The 17,509-nt window shown below is 51.6% G+C and overlaps 1 protein-coding gene across 14 annotated transcripts in view; it reads right to left on the bottom strand.

Annotated features, from left to right (window-relative positions):
- Nucleotides 1-17,509, bottom strand: part of CACNA1B (calcium voltage-gated channel subunit alpha1 B) — a 201,815-nt gene that overhangs the window by 151,560 nt on the left and 32,746 nt on the right. For all 14 annotated transcript variants that reach the window (XR_016229208.1, XM_070068094.2, XM_070068043.2 and 11 more), the window contains 3 exon segments: nt 12,706-12,797; nt 10,421-10,573; nt 8,496-8,686 (listed from right to left, as the gene is read on the bottom strand). Coding sequence is in view for 13 of the 14 variants with exons in the window: in XM_070068094.2 (XP_069924195.1) it covers nt 8,496-8,686; nt 10,421-10,573; nt 12,706-12,797 (436 nt within the window). In the remaining variant the exon portion in view is untranslated.

Raw genomic sequence — 17,509 nt, 5'->3', positions numbered from 1 at the left:
CCTGGTGCATGTTGTCTCTCTCCTCCTTTATAGTCCTCTTCCACCAATCCCAACTCTGCTACCCACACGCCGAGCATGCTGCTCTCCTCCAATCAGGAGCAGCTCCTGCAGTTTATTGGTCGAACTGGAGGCAGCTGTGTAGAAGCTGTTTACTCCTCTCCCAGTGCCATATTGTGGGAGAGCAGATGCATAGAATAAGTCTTAATTCCAGTAACTTAGTCTAGTCCGAGTTGCTCCCCACAGATATGAATAGGTATTTCTCTAAAGATGATATGTAAATGGTGAACAAGCACACAAAAGATGCTGTCACATGTCAACAGGAAAATGCAAATCAAAGTCAAATTAGAGACCACTGCACACCCAATAGGATGATTAAAATTAAAAAGGCAACAACAAGTGCTGATGAAAAAGCAGAAAAACTGGAATCATTAGGCCTTGCAGGTGGCACATAAAATGATGCAGCCACTGTGGGAAATAGTTTTATGATTCCTCAAATGGGTAAACTTGGAGTTATCATAGACTCAAGAATCCTACTCTCAATCACATGCCCAAGGGAAATGAAACATATTCCAGTCAAACACTAGCACATGAACACTTCAAGTGTTTATTATTCATAGTACAGAAAGGGAGAAACATGGGTGATGTTTAGCTTAATGGTTAAGACTTCTGTGTCCCACATCAGAATACCTGGGTTCAATTCCCGGCCCTGGCTCCTGACTCCGGCTTCCTGCTAATGCAAACCCTGAGAGGCAGGTGATGTGTCCCTTTCACCCAGGCTGAAGACCTGGACTGTGTGTCTGGTTCCCACAGCCTGACTCACTCCAGTCATTGTGGGCATCTGGTGAGTGAACCAGCAGTTGGGAAATCTGTCTCTCTCTCTCTCTTTCTCCCCCTCTGGAATAAACAAACTATTTTTAAAAGAAAAGGGGAAAGAATCTATCAAATGATAAAATAAAAACAGCATATATAGTTTATATTTGGTTCATCCACCCAACTGAATTGTATTTGACAAAAAACAGTAAAATACTGAGACTTGGATATAAAAAGTTTGTCTATTGCATGACTGCATTGCTATGAATGTCTAGAAACATTTGGAATAAACACCGTGGTTTCTGCGACTCAGGAAACGACAAATGGGTTTCACCTGTGGCTGAGGAGCACCTCCTGAACACACCAAAACTCCCAAGCTCTAAAATGTGAGGATTATGGTGAGTGAGTTACAAACCAACCAACGAGAAGCATCTGCAATTCCACTCTGAGTTTATACAAAGAACCAAAAGGCAAGGCCTGGAAGAGAAATTTGGGCACAGCTAGGTTCGTAGCAGCATTGTTCACAAGAGACAAAACACAGAAGCAACCCAAATGTCCATTGACAGGTGAACAGCTAACAAAATGTGGTATGCACACACTCATACAGTGGACGACTCATCTGCCTTAAAAAGGAAAGAAATCCTGGGGCCGGCGCTGTGGTGCAGTGGGCTGAGCCTCTGCCTACAGCACAGCATCCCACATGGGCCAGTTTGTGCCCTCCTGGCTGCTCCTCTTCTGATGCAGCTCTCTCCACTAGTGCACCTGGGAAAGCAGCATTAGGTGGCCCAGGTGCTTGGGCCCCTGCACCTGTGTGGGAGACCCAGGGGAAGCTCCCAGCTCCTGGCTTCAGATCAGCCCAGCTCTAGCCATTGTGGCCATTTGGGAAGTGAACCAGCAGATGGAAGACTGTTCTCTCTGTCTCTCCCTCTCCTTGTCTGTAAATCTACCTCTCAAGCAAATAAAATCTTTTTTAAAAAGGAAAGAAACTCTGTAATAAGCTACAGATGGATAAACATGGAAGGATAGATATTCTGTTAAAGTGAAATGAGCCACTGACAGAAAGACAAATACCATCTGGTTCCACTTCTGTAACACAATTAGTCACAGTCAGGGACAGAGAGCAGAGCAGTGGTTGCCAGGGGCTGGGAGAAGAGGGCCTGGGAGCTCATGTTTAAGGGACAGTCTCCGTTTTACAAGATGAGAAGGGGTATGAAGATGGATGGTGGGAATGGTCACATAACATTGTGAATGGATTTAACACCATTGAACCACACACTTAAAAATGGTTAAGATTATAAATTTTGCTGTTAGTATTTTGTCACAATAAAAAAAATCAGGAGAAAAAAGAAGCAAATAGATTAGAAAGGAATAAATAAACCATCCCTCTTTGGAAATGATACATTTATCAATATGGAAAATCGAAGGACTCTACAGAATTCCTCCTGGAACCACTCAGAGAATTCAGCAAGTTCACAGGACACACGGTCAACAACCAACATCAATTCTATCTCCATATACCAGCAATGAACACATGGACACCGAACCTTAACATGCCATTTCATGATGACACAACATGGCAAAGACTGTTGCCCGGGCACAAGAAGCTGAGCACCACAGGCAAACATCTCAAGGCAGGGCCGGGTGGAAACCTGGACGCATTTGTTCCACCTGGCAGACACTTGGGCCTTTCCCACATCTGGGGCTGGCATTGTGGCACAGCAGATGGACACACAGCTCCCTGATAATGGCCTGGGAAGGCAGCAGAAGACGGCCCAGGTACTTGGGCCCCTGCACTCATGCAGAAGACCTGCATGGAGTTCCATGCTCTTGGCCATGGCCTGGCTCGGACCTGGCCATCGTAGCCACTTGGGGAATAAACCAAAGGCCAGAAGATTCTCTCTCTCTCTCTCTCTCTCTCTCTCTCTCTCTCTCTCTCTCTCTGTGTGTGTGTGTGTGTGTCTCTCTCTCTCCCTCTCCCTCACTATTTCTTTCTCCCTCTATCACCGCTTTTCAAATAAATACAATAAAATCTTTAAAAAGAAATACAGTCACCCACTTCTTACTCCCTTGTATATACTGCTAGTGTCTTCTCTCTTCCTCTCCCCACACCCCTCTGCCTCTCTGTGCCCACCTGGAACAGCCCTCCATTGGAGGTCCTCTCTCCTCCTGGCTCCCTCCGGGCCAGGATCTGTAAGCAGTAACTCTTCATACTTCCTATTGTAGCCAGGAATTTTAGCCTTCTTCCCTCTGAAGAGCCAGGTTTTCCCTGGAACACCTGGGAGTATGCAGATCAGGCTCCCAGACAAAACACCGGGGCTGGTGCTATGGTGTAGTGGGTTAGGGCTGCCATCTACAGTGCCGGCATCCCACATGGGCACCAGTTTGACACCCAGCTGCTCCACTTCCAACCCAGCTCCCTGCTAATGGCCCGGGAAAGCAGCAGAAGGTGGTCCCTTCACCTATGTGGGAGAACTGGGTAGAGCTACTGGCTCCTGGCTTCAGCCTGGCCCAGCCTTGGCTGTTGCAGCCATCTGGGGAGTGGGCCAGAAAATGAAAGATCTCTCTCTCTCTCTCTCTCTCTCTGTAATGCTGACCTTCAGATTTGAAAGGCAAAGGCAGAGAGAGAGAGAGAGAGAGAGAGAGGTCTTCCATCCACTGGTTCACTTCCCAAATGGCTGCAAAAGCCAGAGCTGGACCAAGCCAAAAGTCAGGAGACAGGAACTTCAAGGTCTCCCCCGTGGGTGCAGGGGCCCAAGGACTTGAGTCTTCCTCCACTGCTTTCCCAGGCCAATAGCAGGGAGCTGGGTTGGAAGTGGATCAGCTGAGACTTGAACTGGCATCCACAAGGGATGCCAGCACTGCAGGTGGTGGCTTTACCTGCTATACCACAGCACTGGCTCCTAAATAAATCCTAAAAAAAAAAAAAAAAAAAAAAAAAAACACACAAAAGTGTATAGCGAATCTAGTCATAATGACCCATTGCTGGAAACAACTCATATATCCTTTAACAGATGAATGTTTAAACAAACTACAGGGGCTGGCGCTGTGGCATAGTAGGTAAAGCCACCACCTGCGGTGCTGGCATCCCATATGGGTGCCGGTTCTAGTCCCAGCTGCTCCACTTCTGATCCAGCTCTCTGCTATGGCCTAGGAAAGCAGTAGAAGATGACCCAAGTCCTTGGGCCCCTGTACCCACGTGGGAGACCCAGAAGCAGCTCCTGGCTCCTGGCTTCAGATCAGCGCAGCTCCTGCCGTTGCGGCCAACGGGGAAGTGAACCAGCAGATTTTATCAGGAGAAGCAGGATAAGCATACATGGGGCCTTTCCGTATTATTTCTCACAACTGCGTAGAATCTACAGTTTTCTCTAAGTTAAAAATTTAATTTGTGAGGGGAGTCGTAGGTTAAGTCACCGCTTGCAATGCTAGCATCCTATATCATAGCATTGGTTTGAGTCTTTTAAAAAAAATTTTATTTTATTTACTTGAAAGTCAGAGTTACAGAGAAAGAGAGAGAGAGAGATCTTTCATCCACTAGTTCACTCCCCAAATGGCTGCAAAGGCTGCCAAAGCCAGGAGCCAGGAGCTTCTCCTGAGTCTCCCACGAAGGTGCAGGGGCCTTGCCCTTGCCAGATGCTATGCTCAGGGTTTCTCGTCCCATTTCAGCACCTGACCCAACAGCTCACTTTCCTGAAGCCCGGCATGTGCTGTCAGTCATTCCTAACCTCTCAGAGCCCCACCTCTACCTCCTGAGCTGGCTCCTCCTTTCCTCCAGCATTCGCCAGGGCTCAGTGTTCAGGCTTCTCTACTCCATCTTGGCTCAGTACCCAGTGGATCTCGTCTGCTCCCATAATTTTAAACACCACCCATGTGTCGATGGCTTCAAACACACAGCCTCAGCCCTGCTGCCCCTCTGAACTCCCTCCCACACAGCTAACTGCACCCCAACAGCTCCACCTGGATGAAATGGTTATCTGACACTTTATAGAGCCAAAACAGGAGCCTTGAGTCCACCAACACTCCACTGAAACAAAGAGAAGCAGACACCTTGCACCTAACCCTTCCCTCTCAGAGACTGGCACAGCCTTTCCCATGGCTGGAGCCACTTCCCAATTCTCCGTGCTCTCACACCGCACATCTGGTCTGCAAGCAAGTCCCATTTGTGTTACAATCAAAACAATCTCTCAGGGCCGGCGCTGTGGCACAGTGGGTTAACAGCCTGGGCTGAGGCGACGGCATCCCATACGGGCGCCGGTTCAAGACCAGGCTGCTCCATTTCTTATCCAGCTCTCCGCTATGGCCTGGGAAAGCAGTAGAGGATGGCCCAGGTCCTTGGGCCCCTGCACCCACATGGGAGACCCAGAGGAGGCTCGAGGCTCCTGGCTCCTGGCTTCAGATTGCCACAGCTCTGGCCGTTGTGGCCATTTGGGGAGTGAACCAGCGCATGGAAGACCTTTCTCTCCATCTCTCCCTCTCACTCTCTATAACTCTACCTCTCAAATAAATAAATAAAATCTTTTAAAAAAATAACCTCTCACCCACACATCTGAGTGCTGCTCATGTAGCTAATATGATGCACAGGGGCAGCACCATGTGTACCCAGCTCCAAACCAACAGTGCTGATCCCTCCTTGTCCTTCTGAAGATGGCCATTGGCCCAACAGATGGGAATCTGCACACGTCCACAGCTTTTCTAAGGGTTCCTGGCGACAGAAAGTCCTACATTGCTTCAAGCTGAAAACACAGTCCCAATTCAGTAATCCCAAGTGTCCAGCCCCAGCTGGCAATCGAACTGTCCAGCAGGCTCTGCCCAGACAGCACCTGCCCCCCAACCAGCAGCCAGAGCTGGCAGCTTGCAGAGGCAGGCGAAGACATGGCCCCTTACACCGCCACCCTTCCATCATCCCTCTGTTCTGTCCTCAGCCTGCTGCAGAGCTTGCTGACCCCAGCTCTGTCCAAGCAGGGGAGGAGGAAGAGGATAGGCGAGTTCTCCCTGGTGTGGCGCTGGCCTGAGGCAGTCTCATCTCTCCAGGCCTGTGGGAACCTACTGCTGACTCACAGCTCACAAAGCCTTATTTGTCCCCACAGACTTTTCCAGACACAGGCAAACCATTTCTCCCTGGCTGGGGGTTCTGTGGCCCTCCTCCACGCACTGCAGTCTCTGGGCAGACGCTCTCTGCTGGAACTCTTGTCCACTCTCCCCTGCCAACAGCTGGGCTGCAAGGTAGGTCCCCTGCTCTCAACTTTGCAAATGCCCTCCTCTGTCTCCCTCCACCCCTGCCACATGCCAGTAGCTTCTGCCACCAAGGACCCAGGCACCATCAGCTGAAGGGGCCACGGAAGCCCCTCTCAGTCACTTGGAGGTGAGGAGCAGAGACCTATCTCCTCTCCAGTCTCCAAGGACGGACCTCGTGTGCTTAGGGGGAAGGAACGGACTCGGTGCTTCCTGGCCCCTGCCTTACAGCCCGCTGCTGCCCCACATCCCTGTGCCTCAGGCCAACCTTCACGGCAGCCTCCCAGGGCCTCTGCCAGGCCAGCTCCTAAACCACACCCTCGAGTCATGACTTCCTGCCCCTCGTCCTCCTCAGGTTTCTTCACAGCATTTGCAACTGCCCGAGCCCTTCTGATGGAGGGTCTCCTGCCCAGACCCTGGTGGCCCAGCCGCAGTGTCGGGTGCCGCATCTACAGCCCCTCCTCACCAGTGCCTCCCGCCCAGGGTCTGGTTCCAGTCCACTGCCTCCCTGGGGCACAGACTCCCTCCCGGGAAGGGGAACCGTGTCACCTGTGTCACAACAGCTGCTGGCCGAGCCCAGTGGGCACTGAACTGTAGAAGCTGGACACAAGCCCTTCATTTGGGTGCAGCTGGCAGGGATGTGGCCAGCCTGGAGCTATTTTTAGGGCCTGTCTTTGTAGAAATTGTTCCTTGATTGGCTACAGGAAGATAAACCCAAACTCCTCCTCATTGCCTCTGTCTCTCTCCTCATCCCCTTGATCAGACAGGGTCTGTCATCGGAAGAAACGCAAGGGGGAGTCCAGCTCCATGCATCCTAAGCCAGCTCTTCTTTAACTCTTCCTTGGCAATTAGTCTACTCTCCAAGCTTGCCATGCATTTACCAAACAGCTGCTGAGTTCCTGGCCCCATGAGCAGCTGTGACAAAGGGCCCCAGGCTCTCCCTGGCCTCCTGTCTATCCTCATGCCACCAGCACTCCTAGCCATGGCTGCTAGGGGCTGAGAGAGAAGCACAGAGTCCAGGCACGTGGTCCCATCCTCAGAGCACACAAGGGACAGGCTACTGGTGACAGCAACCTGTGCTCTATTCCTCACCTCACCCCAACAGGACTTAGAATGCACCCTCCAGCTGCCCAAGACCCGCCAGCCCACCAGCCATGCCTTCCCAGACGTATGGCTCTCGTGAGTCTTTCCTCTGTACCTCCCAACACCCGGAGGTACCAACCTCATTGTTACTGTGCTCTGTGGTGGAGTCGCAAGGAGGTCTCCACACAGAAAAGAGATTAAGGTCTGCTCAGCAGCTGATGGCAGAGTCCACCAAGAACAGCCTCAGGTGGAGGTAAAGTGGGAGCAAGGGGGTCCCAGGCAGCACCAGGACCTTAGCCACCAAACCCAGACCACCCTAAACTGCTGAGATCAAAGAGAAAACAGGGGGCCGGCGCCGTGGTTCAATAGGCTAATCCTCCGCCTTGCGGCGCCGGCACACCGGACTCTAGTCCCGGTCAGGGTGCCGGATTCTGTCCCGGTTGCCCCTCTTCCAGGCCAGCTCTCTGCTGTGGCCAGAGAGTGCAGTGGAGGATGATGGCCCAAGTGCTTGGGCCCTGCACCCCATGGGAGACCAGGAGAAGCACCTGGCTCCTGCCATCGGATCAGCGTGGTGCGCCGGCCGCGGCGGCCATTGGAGGGTGAACCAATGGCAAAAGGAAGACCTTTCTCTCTGTCTCTCTCTCTCACTGTCCACTCTGTCAAAAAAAAAAAAGAGAGAGAGAGAGAGAGAGAGAGAGAGAAAACAGGACCTGGTACACTAGGAGTGATGGAAACAAATGGATTGTCCCAGCTTCTGCCCCAAGAATCTCAGCAAAACCAGGGAAGCATTGCTGAGCCTCAGCTCAGGGTAGCCCCAAAGCCCTGCCCTGTCCCTCGCCATCTTCACCAGGCAGCATGATACAATAAGAGGGCCAGCAGGCCTCACTGACCCTGAGTGCCTCCAGAAGACCCCCAAGGGAGAGCAGCCAGGGGTTAACAGTGAGCTGCTACGGGTCTGCTGGCACTCAGATTGAGGGGCTTCCTCGGACTCAGTGCAACGAGGCTCCTGAGGTGACAAAATACTGGGTATGGGCAAGCGGGGATTGAGTCCACAGTGAGCATCTATGACCATAGTGAGCTGTGGTTGGCTTCACCAACAGCAACAGCAGCATCCTCTCTGGAGTTTTCTTGGGTGAGCTTTGGCACCCAGCCCTCAGGGAGACCAGAGACGACTCCAGGAAGAGCCAGGTCAAGAACATGGGTTGAAAGGACCATGGGACCCCTGTGATGGAGCATCTGGAGGAATAGGCCTGCATTTCACCCTAGGTGTCAGAGGCGCTTAGATCAGAAGTGGTATCCCACATGGTGCTCCCAGAGGACCCAGCCAGGAGTTCCAGGGCCCAGCCCAGGCCCAGCACTAGGATACAACTCACATTGTAGAGGATGTCAGTCCAGCCCTCCATGGTGATGCACTGGAACACGGTCAAGATGGCAAACAGGATGTTGTCAAAGTTGGTGATACCAAAGTTGGGTCCGGCCCAGTACTCCCGGCACTCCGTGTCTCCCTCACAGAGCCGGGCCGGGGCCTCCTTGCCACAGGGGAAGTCACCCACGGGATCTGGGTCTGTAAGGAGGAGAACGAAGCAGACCCTAAGCTCAGAGACACCAAGTTCTCCAACCCCCAGTGGGATGCCTGGGCCGGGCGTCAGGCTCCAACAGACTGCTCCACAATGCCACTTCGCACCTGCACTGGGTCTCTCCCCCTGCCTGCACTCTGCCTCCGTCTGAGCTCAGGACCTACCTCTCAGGAACTAGGTCAGCCTCCCTCTTGGTCCTGGAACCTACCTGTCAACACTGAAACAGGCTCAGGACTCAGCCATCTTCGAATCAAAACCAGCTCACCCCTGATCTGCAGTTTCCCCTACCACTGCCACCCAGCCATCCCCTTTTCCTCACAGCCAAGTTGCCAGAGCATCCTCCTGACAGCAGATCTAGCTGTCACTCAGGAGCCAGCACCCAGAGCTTGTCAGGCAGGATGACAAACCAGCCCAGCCTGTGCCCAGAGCATGGCCACGACCTCCTGGCCCCTGCAGAATGGAGCCCCTCCGCTGATGTGCAGCCAGGGGCCACCCAGAGAGGAGTCAAGAGATGCAGAAAACCACTGCGGGCCTCCAGGACCAGAGAGCAAGCAGCACATGCTGCCCTCCTTCCCGCCCAAACCCACAAGGCAGGAAAACACACTGTAAAAATTGTGTGACAGCACATGGAAATCCCACCTGTCCACACATGGGAGGCTTTTAGGGGTCACTAGGATGGAAAGCATGTATTCTGAGGTTTAGAAGGCAAAACTGACTGACCACACGAGTTTATTCCTCCCTCTCCAGAAGGTTGTAGGGAAGACCAGGAAGTCGCTGTCTACGTGGAGACAGCAGCAGGCTCTGAAAGTGAAAGCACTTCTGCGTCACCCTGACTCCTGACAGAGCTTTCCTCTTCCTGGCCACGCTACCAACACCACACAGACTGCAGGTGAAGGCGGGTCTCTTGTCTTCTTAGCTTGAAAGGGAAAGATCTCAAGACTTAGAATGAAGTATGAGGTCTGCAGGAGATTTTAGAGAATTTAAGAAAATATCTTTTTATTTACAGTCTGATTCATGTTTCTAAAAATCATAAATGACTTAAATTCTGGTAAAGGCTTTTTCGGCATCTAAGAGATGATCGTGTAGGCTTTCTCCTTGATGTGTCTGCAGCTCAGACCCAAGCCTTGTGCTGCCCTAACAGTTCTCTTTCCTTCACCCTCCACAAACGACCCTCTTGGAAAATGCTGCTGAGCAGACCCTAAATGTGACCACTGCACTACCTCGACCTAACCCTGGACAGAGAGCTCTTCCAGTCCAGTCAGAAAGGCCAGAGGCTGACTCCTCACCCAGAGCCCCACGATCCTGCCACTTCTCTCTGAGGAAGCCTCAGAGTCTGTGACCACGGCCACAAATCCAGGTCCCTGTCCTCCCTGCTCCTCAATGAACTCCCTATTCACCGTGCCTGGTAACTAAGGCTGCCCCTCACTGCATTCAGATCACTACTTGGCTGTCATTAGCACAGAGGCCACCCTGGCCATGCTCTGCAAAGCACACCCCAAGTCATTCCATTTCAAATATCTTCTGTTTCCTTCCTACAGTTACTATAATCTATATTTATGCATTTGTTTTGTGGTATGTGTCAGATGCCTGTGTCTTCCACTTGAACAGAAGCTGTCTCATTTGGCCCCCAGAAGTCCCCTTAACCCATTCAACTGCGCCTGTCTCCTGGATGCATGAGTCTGCGGCCTCATCTGAGCCCAGAGGCTGCTGCTGGGCCTCACCTGTGCTGTTGGGGAAGCAGGCCTTGTGGAACTTGCCCATGTAGAACTCGAGGCCGATGATGGCAAACATGAGGATGGCGAAGAAGAGCAGCAGCCCGATCTGCAGCAGCGGGACCATGGCCTTCATGATGGACTTGAGCACCACCTGCAAGCCTGGGGCCAGAGCAGGCAGAGCAGGGCAGTCAGGGCACAGCTACCGAGCAGGGAGGGGAGGGCAGGGACAAGACCTCCGGAGGGCAATGCCGGGTTCTGGGCAAGGGGTGGGCAGTGCTTGTTCATGGGGGCAAAAGACAGAGGACACAGCAGGGGACACTGGGGAGGAAGACAGAATGGTGAGTCCTGGAGGACAGAGGTCAGGGTGCTTGGGAGGGGGTGGAGTGGCTGCAGCAACGCCTCCAGGTGGGGGGGGGGGGGCGGAGTGTGGGCATCAGTGCGTGAAGTCCAGGGCAGAGGGTGTAAGCTGGAGAGCCTATGGAGCTACAGAGTGCTTGGGGTCAGATAAGAGCAAACAATCTCTAAAGGGAAGAGAATGGAACTCAGGGAGTCCTGAGTGGGCAGTGAGGGAACCCTGAGAACAAAAGCAAAGAATGCTAGGAACCAAAAGCAGGGGATCTTGGGAGGGAAGATGAGGGAGTCCTGAGAAAGGACAGAATTCCGAGAGCCAAGAGCAGGGCACACTGGGAGGAAAGATGGAGGAATCCCAACAATGAAGAGAGTTGTGACCACCAGTGGCAAGGGACCCTGGAAGGGAAGATGTGAGAAAACTGAGGGAGCGGAGAACGCTGGCAGCCAGGAGCAGGAGAACCTGAGAGGGAAGATGAGGGAGTCCTGAGAAAGAAAAGCAGAGAATGCTGGGAGCCAAGAGCAGAGGGCCCTGGGAAAGAAAATGAGGAAATTCTGAGAACAAAAAACAAAGGATGCTAGAAGCCAAAAGCAGGGAACTCTGGGAGGGAAGATGAGGGAATCCTGAGAAAGAAAAGCAGAGAATGCTGGGAGCCAGGAGCAGGGGACCCTGGGAGGGAAGATGAGGGAATCTGAGAGAATACTCTAGGTAAGAAAGCAGGCATAGCTTCTTGGGAGGCTGGCGTCCCAAATCAGAGTGCCTGCTCAAAGCCCCGATCAAGCTTCCTGCTAATATGCCTGGGAGGCAGCAGATGGTTCCCTGACATTCATTTGGGAAACCAGGATGGAACTCCTGGCTCCCAGCTTCTGCCTGGCCCAGACCTGGTGGTTGTGGTCCTTTGGGGGAGTGAACCAGTGGATAGAAGATCTCTGTATCTCTCTGACTTTCAAATTAATTAATTAGTTAATTAATCTTTTAAAAAGCAGAGAATACTGGAACCTAGCAGCAGGGAATCCTGGAAGGAAAAACCAAAGTATTTTAGGAGTAAAAAGCAGGGAATCCCGGGAAGGAAGAGCAGAGAACGTGGGGGAGGAAAGACCAGGAGATCCTGGAAGGAAATACTGTGGTTCCTAAAATGACCCAACTCCTGGGGAAAGTGGGGCAGGGGCAGGTCCCTTCTCCTCCAAAATGGGAGGATGTTTGCCACTGGACATAGGACATGAGGAGGTATAGGAACTGGACGGAAGATAAACTGGACAGAGGAGGCTGTAATCCTATGACCCCTCCCCCTTCCGGCTTTGTCCCAGGTCTTGGGTACAGGACAGAGCCCTTGCCTGGCAGAATCTCAGGGCAGAACAGAGAGCTGACCCTTCCTGCAATGGTCTCAGGAGAACACAGAGCTACGTCCCTGCCTATCCAGTCCCTTTGCTAACCTAAAAGCAAACATCCCAGGAGCCAGGATGGTCACTGGCTCACAAGAGCCACTGGCCATCCTCCTGCCATGCTGGTTCCCTGGAGTGATCCATTCTAGGAGCATGGCTTATGGCTCCTCTTGGGCCCCACAGGCCTTGTCAGTACTGAGCCAAGACAGGTGGCCAGTTGGTAGCTTTTGAATATTTTTCTCAGCATCCTGCCCCACCACCTTGGTCAATCTCATTAATTCTTTAGTCCCCCTGAAAAAAAAAAGCAAAGAGCTGGATGTACAGCAGAGTATTTGAGGAGGAGCCACCTGGGAGAGCCAGGCCGGGGCAAAACAGGGCCACCCTCCGGGTTTCCAGGAGAAAGGGACAGGCTCCCTTCTACCTGTGTGGTTCCCTGAGTTCAGAGTCCCCAAAGCCAGAGGACCACTGGTGAGGGCATCACTGCACCACGCCATGGGGAGGGTGGGGGTGGAGGCTGTGTTCCAGGCAGGCATGGGCCTGACCATCTTCACTGGACTCACTCGGAATCCCAGACACCAGCTTCAGGGGCCTTAGCACACGCACAGCCCTCAGCGTTCGCAGGTCGAAGTCGGTTCCGGCTGTGGCAAGAATCCTGGCAGGAACAAGAAGAAGAAAAGTGAGGGTTTCCACATTGAGCCTATCAGAAGAAAACACACTGCTTCCGCAATCCACATCTTTCCACCCAAGACATGTGACACCTTCATGCCCTTGTCCCCGTCTCCAAGCAGAGATGCAGTGCTGGGCGTGGGGTGGACCAGATGAGAACTGAATCCAAAAGCTCTCTCCAGGATGTGGTAGTGATGCTCACCCCATGACCACTCCTTCAGCTCCCAATGGACACAGAGCCCCTAGCCAGGCAATAAACCTGTCCTTTACCTGAGTCCAAGCCTGAGCCACATCTCAAACCAACTCCAGCTGTACCTGGAGCTGCTTCGTGAGAGGCAGTAGTGAGTGGGGACAGGAGTCGGTGGGAACTTGGGGGCCTCTGAACCAGCACATGTGTTACGAGTACCCCTTCTCCTTCTATCTCAGGAGAACAAGGAAGGGGTTAGAAGGGAGGACAGGACTCAGAAGGATGGCACGGGGTGATGTCAGCAAGATGCCAGAGCTCTCTGCCACTTGTTCCCCACTATGAAAGGGACCCCATCAAATAAACCACCACATTTCAACTGCAGTGACATTTCAACTGCAGTGCGGGAGGGAAGAAGAGGAGTGGGGAAAAAAAAAACAGAGGAAAGCAGGGCAGCCCCCCTCACGGACCCTCACCCAGAAAGGCGTGGAGCCAACAGAGTCCTCATGAGGAAGAGAGGCTGCAGACCCCCAGCAGTCCCAGCTGCTGCTGCAGAGACTACACAGGAGAATCCCACGCCCACAGAGGCCCCAACACTCTGGAGAGCTGCCCAGAGTGCACATGCTCAGGTTCCCCAGCGCTGTGGCTCAGCACTGTCCTGTAACCAGACCAACTGCCAGAGGGCACCCTACCCTGGGGACTGGCAGCCAAAGTGTGCCTCCATTCCAGTGATGCCACCTTCACTCCATCATGCTCTCACAAGAGGCTGCAGGAACATCTCCCCAGCTACTCGGAGCCCAGGCTCAACAGAAAGGCTTGGCTTCCAAAACCACCCGACACGCTGTCCTCAACGGAACAGGTGAACTTGCTCAGAGCGGAGCCAACAGCCAACAGCCCGACATCCCTGTGTGTACTTGCACCCAGTCCAACAGCCAGGCAGGTCGCAGCACCCCCACACAAGAAAGCCCAGCACACAGCCAGCAGGCCCCACTCACAGCAGCCAGCCAGGAGGTGGCTCTGCTCCCCAGTAAGTCATCCACACAGTCAGCCAGTCTGAAGCATCCATGTGCTCCCAAGCAGGTGTCCCACACAGTTGAGTAGGCCCCAGAGTCCAAGCACAACCTAACCCAGGCCCCTGGCCCCTGGAGGTCTTGCTGCATAGACAGCTGACTCATAGCACCTACATGTACCCAAGCCCAGCCCAACAGCCAGCCAGCAGCCCCAGCCTATGGAGAGTCGGCCACACAGCTGCCAAGCCGCAGCACCTACAGGCATGGGGGCCTCATCCCTGCTACACCACTGCATCAAAACACCTTCAACCCAAGACACTGACGCAACTGTAGGCATCACCGATGAGAACTACAGCTGAAGAGACTACACAGAATCCTGTGTCCACTGAGAATCAAAGCTAGCATGCTATGCCAAACTGACACCCTAGCACACATCCACAAGAAAAAATATCTTCCTACAGAAAAATAAACCATAAAATTGGAAAAAATAAGTGTTACTCTAACTACACAAATATCAACATAGGAACACAAGAAATATGAAAAGGCAGGGAGACACAGTATCACCAAGGAAGCAAAATACTTCTACAGTAACAGGCTGAGCGAAAAGGAAATTTATTAAATTCCTGAAAATGAATTTAAAATAATGGTCTAAAGGAAACTCACTGACACACAAGAGAACACAGACGATTCAGTGAAATCAGGAAAACAATTCATGATTTGAAAGAGAAACTCAGCAAAGATACAGAAAAGAACCAAACAGAAATCCTGTAGCTGAAGAATTCAATGAATGAAATGAAAAAAATATAAATGAGAGTCACCAAAAACAAGATAAGCCAAAGAACATCTGAGAAAGAGAATGAGTGAAGAATGCCCTCAGGATCTTTGAGGCAAAAACAAACATCCACGTGATGGGAATTCCAGAGGGAGAAGAGATGGAGAAAGGCACAAAACATATTTTAATGTAACTGCTGAGGTCTTGGGAGAGATGGCATACATATCAATGAAGCTCAGAAAACCCCCTACTAAACTCACAAGGAGGTCCTTTCTAAGGCAGGTTATAATCAAGCTCTCAAAACTAAAAGAGAAAACATTAAGACACACGGAAGGGAATTCCCATCAGACTAACAGCAGATTTCTCAGCAGGAACCTTGCGAGCAGGAGAGTGGGATAAGACATCCAGAGTGCTGGAACAGAAGCTGCCAGTCAAGCACACCAGGGCCAGTGCTATGCACAGCAGGGAAAGCCTCCTGTGACGTCAGCATCCCACATGGGTACTGTTTTGAGTCCCAGCTGCTCATTTCTGATACAGCTCCCTGCTAATGCCCTGAGAAAGCAGTGGAATGTGGCCCAAGTGCTTGGGCCCCTGCACCCACATGGGAGACCCAGATGAAGCTCCTGGCTCCTTGCTTTGGTCTGGCCCAGCCCTGGCCATTGTGGCCATTTGGGGAGTGAACCAGCAGATGGAAGACCTCTCTCTGTGTCTGTCTGTCTCTCTCCCTTTGTGTGTATGTGTACTCTGCTTTTCAAATAAACAAAATAAAAATATTTAAAGAAAAAAAAAAAAAAAGAACACGATACCCAGCAAAGCTAGCTTGGAGAAACAGTCTTTCTAAGACACAAGGATCGAGGGATTTGGCTGGCGCCACAGCTCACTTGGCTAATCCTCTGCCTGCGGCGCCAGCACCCCGAGTTCTAGTCCGATTGGGGCACCAGGTACTAGTCCCGGTTGCTCCTCTTCCAGTCCAGCTCTCTACTGTGGCCCAGGAGGGCAGTGGAAGATGGCCCAAGTGCTTGGGTCCCTGCTCCCGCATGGGAGACCGGGCTTAGGATCGGTGCAATGCCGGCCGTAGTGGCCATTAGGGGAGTGAACCAATGAAAGGAAGACCTTTCTCTCTTGTCTCTCTCTCACTGTCTATAACTCTCTCTCTCTCTCTAACTCTGCCTGTCAAAAAAAAAAAAAAAAGGATCAAGGGAATTCATCAGCCTCACAGGAAATATTCAAGAGTCCTCCATCTAGAAGCAAAAGAATAATAACTGCCATCACAAAAACACATGAAAATATAAAACTCAGGGCTGGCACTGTGGCGCAGCAGGTTAAAGCCCTGGCCTGATGTGCCAGCATCCCATATGGGTGCTGGTTCAAGTCCCGGCTGCTCCTCTTCTGATCCAGCTCTCTGCTATGGCCTGGGAAAGCAATGGAAGACAGCCGAAGTCCTTGGGCCCCTGCACCCAGGTGGGAGACCTGGAAGAAGCTCCTGGCTCCTGGCTTCGGATCGGCGCAGCTCCAGTTGTTGCAGCCATCTGGGGAGTAAACCAGCGGATGGAAGACCTCTCTCTCTGTCTCTACCTCTCTCTGTAACTCTTTCAAATAAATAAAATAAATCTTAAAAAAAAAGAAAATATAAAACTCACTGGTAGAATAGATACACAAATGAGAAACAGAAAGTAAGCAGAAAGTATCAGAAAAGAAAAACACAAAGATTAATAACAAGAGTGAGAAAGGAACAAAGGAAATATAAAACAACAGTAAAATAATTAATAGAACAGGAGTAGGTTGTTATCTACCGTGATGACATTAAGAGGCAGGCTCTGGCACAGCACTGAAGATGCTGGCTTGAGACACCTGAACACCCAAGTTCAACCCTGGCTCTGCCCTCAGTCCTGGCTTCCTGCTCATGTGCTCTCTGGGAGGCAGCAGGTGATGGCTCAAGTCCTTGCGTCCCCAGCAACATGTGGGCAATGTGGGTGGAGTCCTTGGCTCCTGGCTTCTGCCTGGCCCAGCCCCAGCTGTTGTGGGACATTGGGAGGGAATGAAACAGCAGATGGAAGGTCTCCATTCCCCTCTGTCTCTTAAATAAATATTTTCAAAAATAATAACCTTGAAGGGAAACTGATGGGAGTAAGTTGTTACCTAGCAATAACAACCTTGAATGTAAACAGATTAAATGACACAACTGATTAAAAGAGACAGATCAGCTAAATGGATTAAACAAAGAAACAAGCTTTACCTGCTCTCTACAAGAAACTGCCTTCACTGATGGAGACACACATAGACTGAAAGCAAGGGATAGAGAATATCATCCACACAAACGGAGACCAACCTGAGCAGGGGAAGCCACACGCATGGACACAGCAGTAGTCATACTCACACACACAGCAGTAGTCACCCCATGTACACAAGGAGCAGTCACACTCATGTACACAAGGAGCAGTCACATTCATGTACACAGTAGTCACACACATGTACACAGCAGCATTCACACGCATGTACACAGCAGCAGTCACACTCATGTACACAGTAGTCACACACATGTTCACAGTAGTCACCCCATGTACACAAGGAGCAGTCACTCATGTACACAGCAGTCACACACGGACACAGCAGTAGTCATACTCACACATAGCAGTAGTCACACCATGTGCACAGCAGTAGTCACCCCATGTATACAAGGAGCAGTCACACTCATGTACACAGCAGTCACACACATGTACACAGTAGTCACC

Source organism: Oryctolagus cuniculus, chromosome 1 (genome assembly GCF_051225735.1).
Source record: "Oryctolagus cuniculus isolate XC-2025 breed Fujian yellow rabbit chromosome 1, ASM5122573v1, whole genome shotgun sequence".
NCBI classification, from domain to species: Eukaryota; Metazoa; Chordata; class Mammalia; order Lagomorpha; family Leporidae; genus Oryctolagus; species Oryctolagus cuniculus.
The sequence above is the reverse complement of the archived record's forward strand: the minus strand, read 5'-3'. Positions and strand labels throughout refer to the sequence as shown.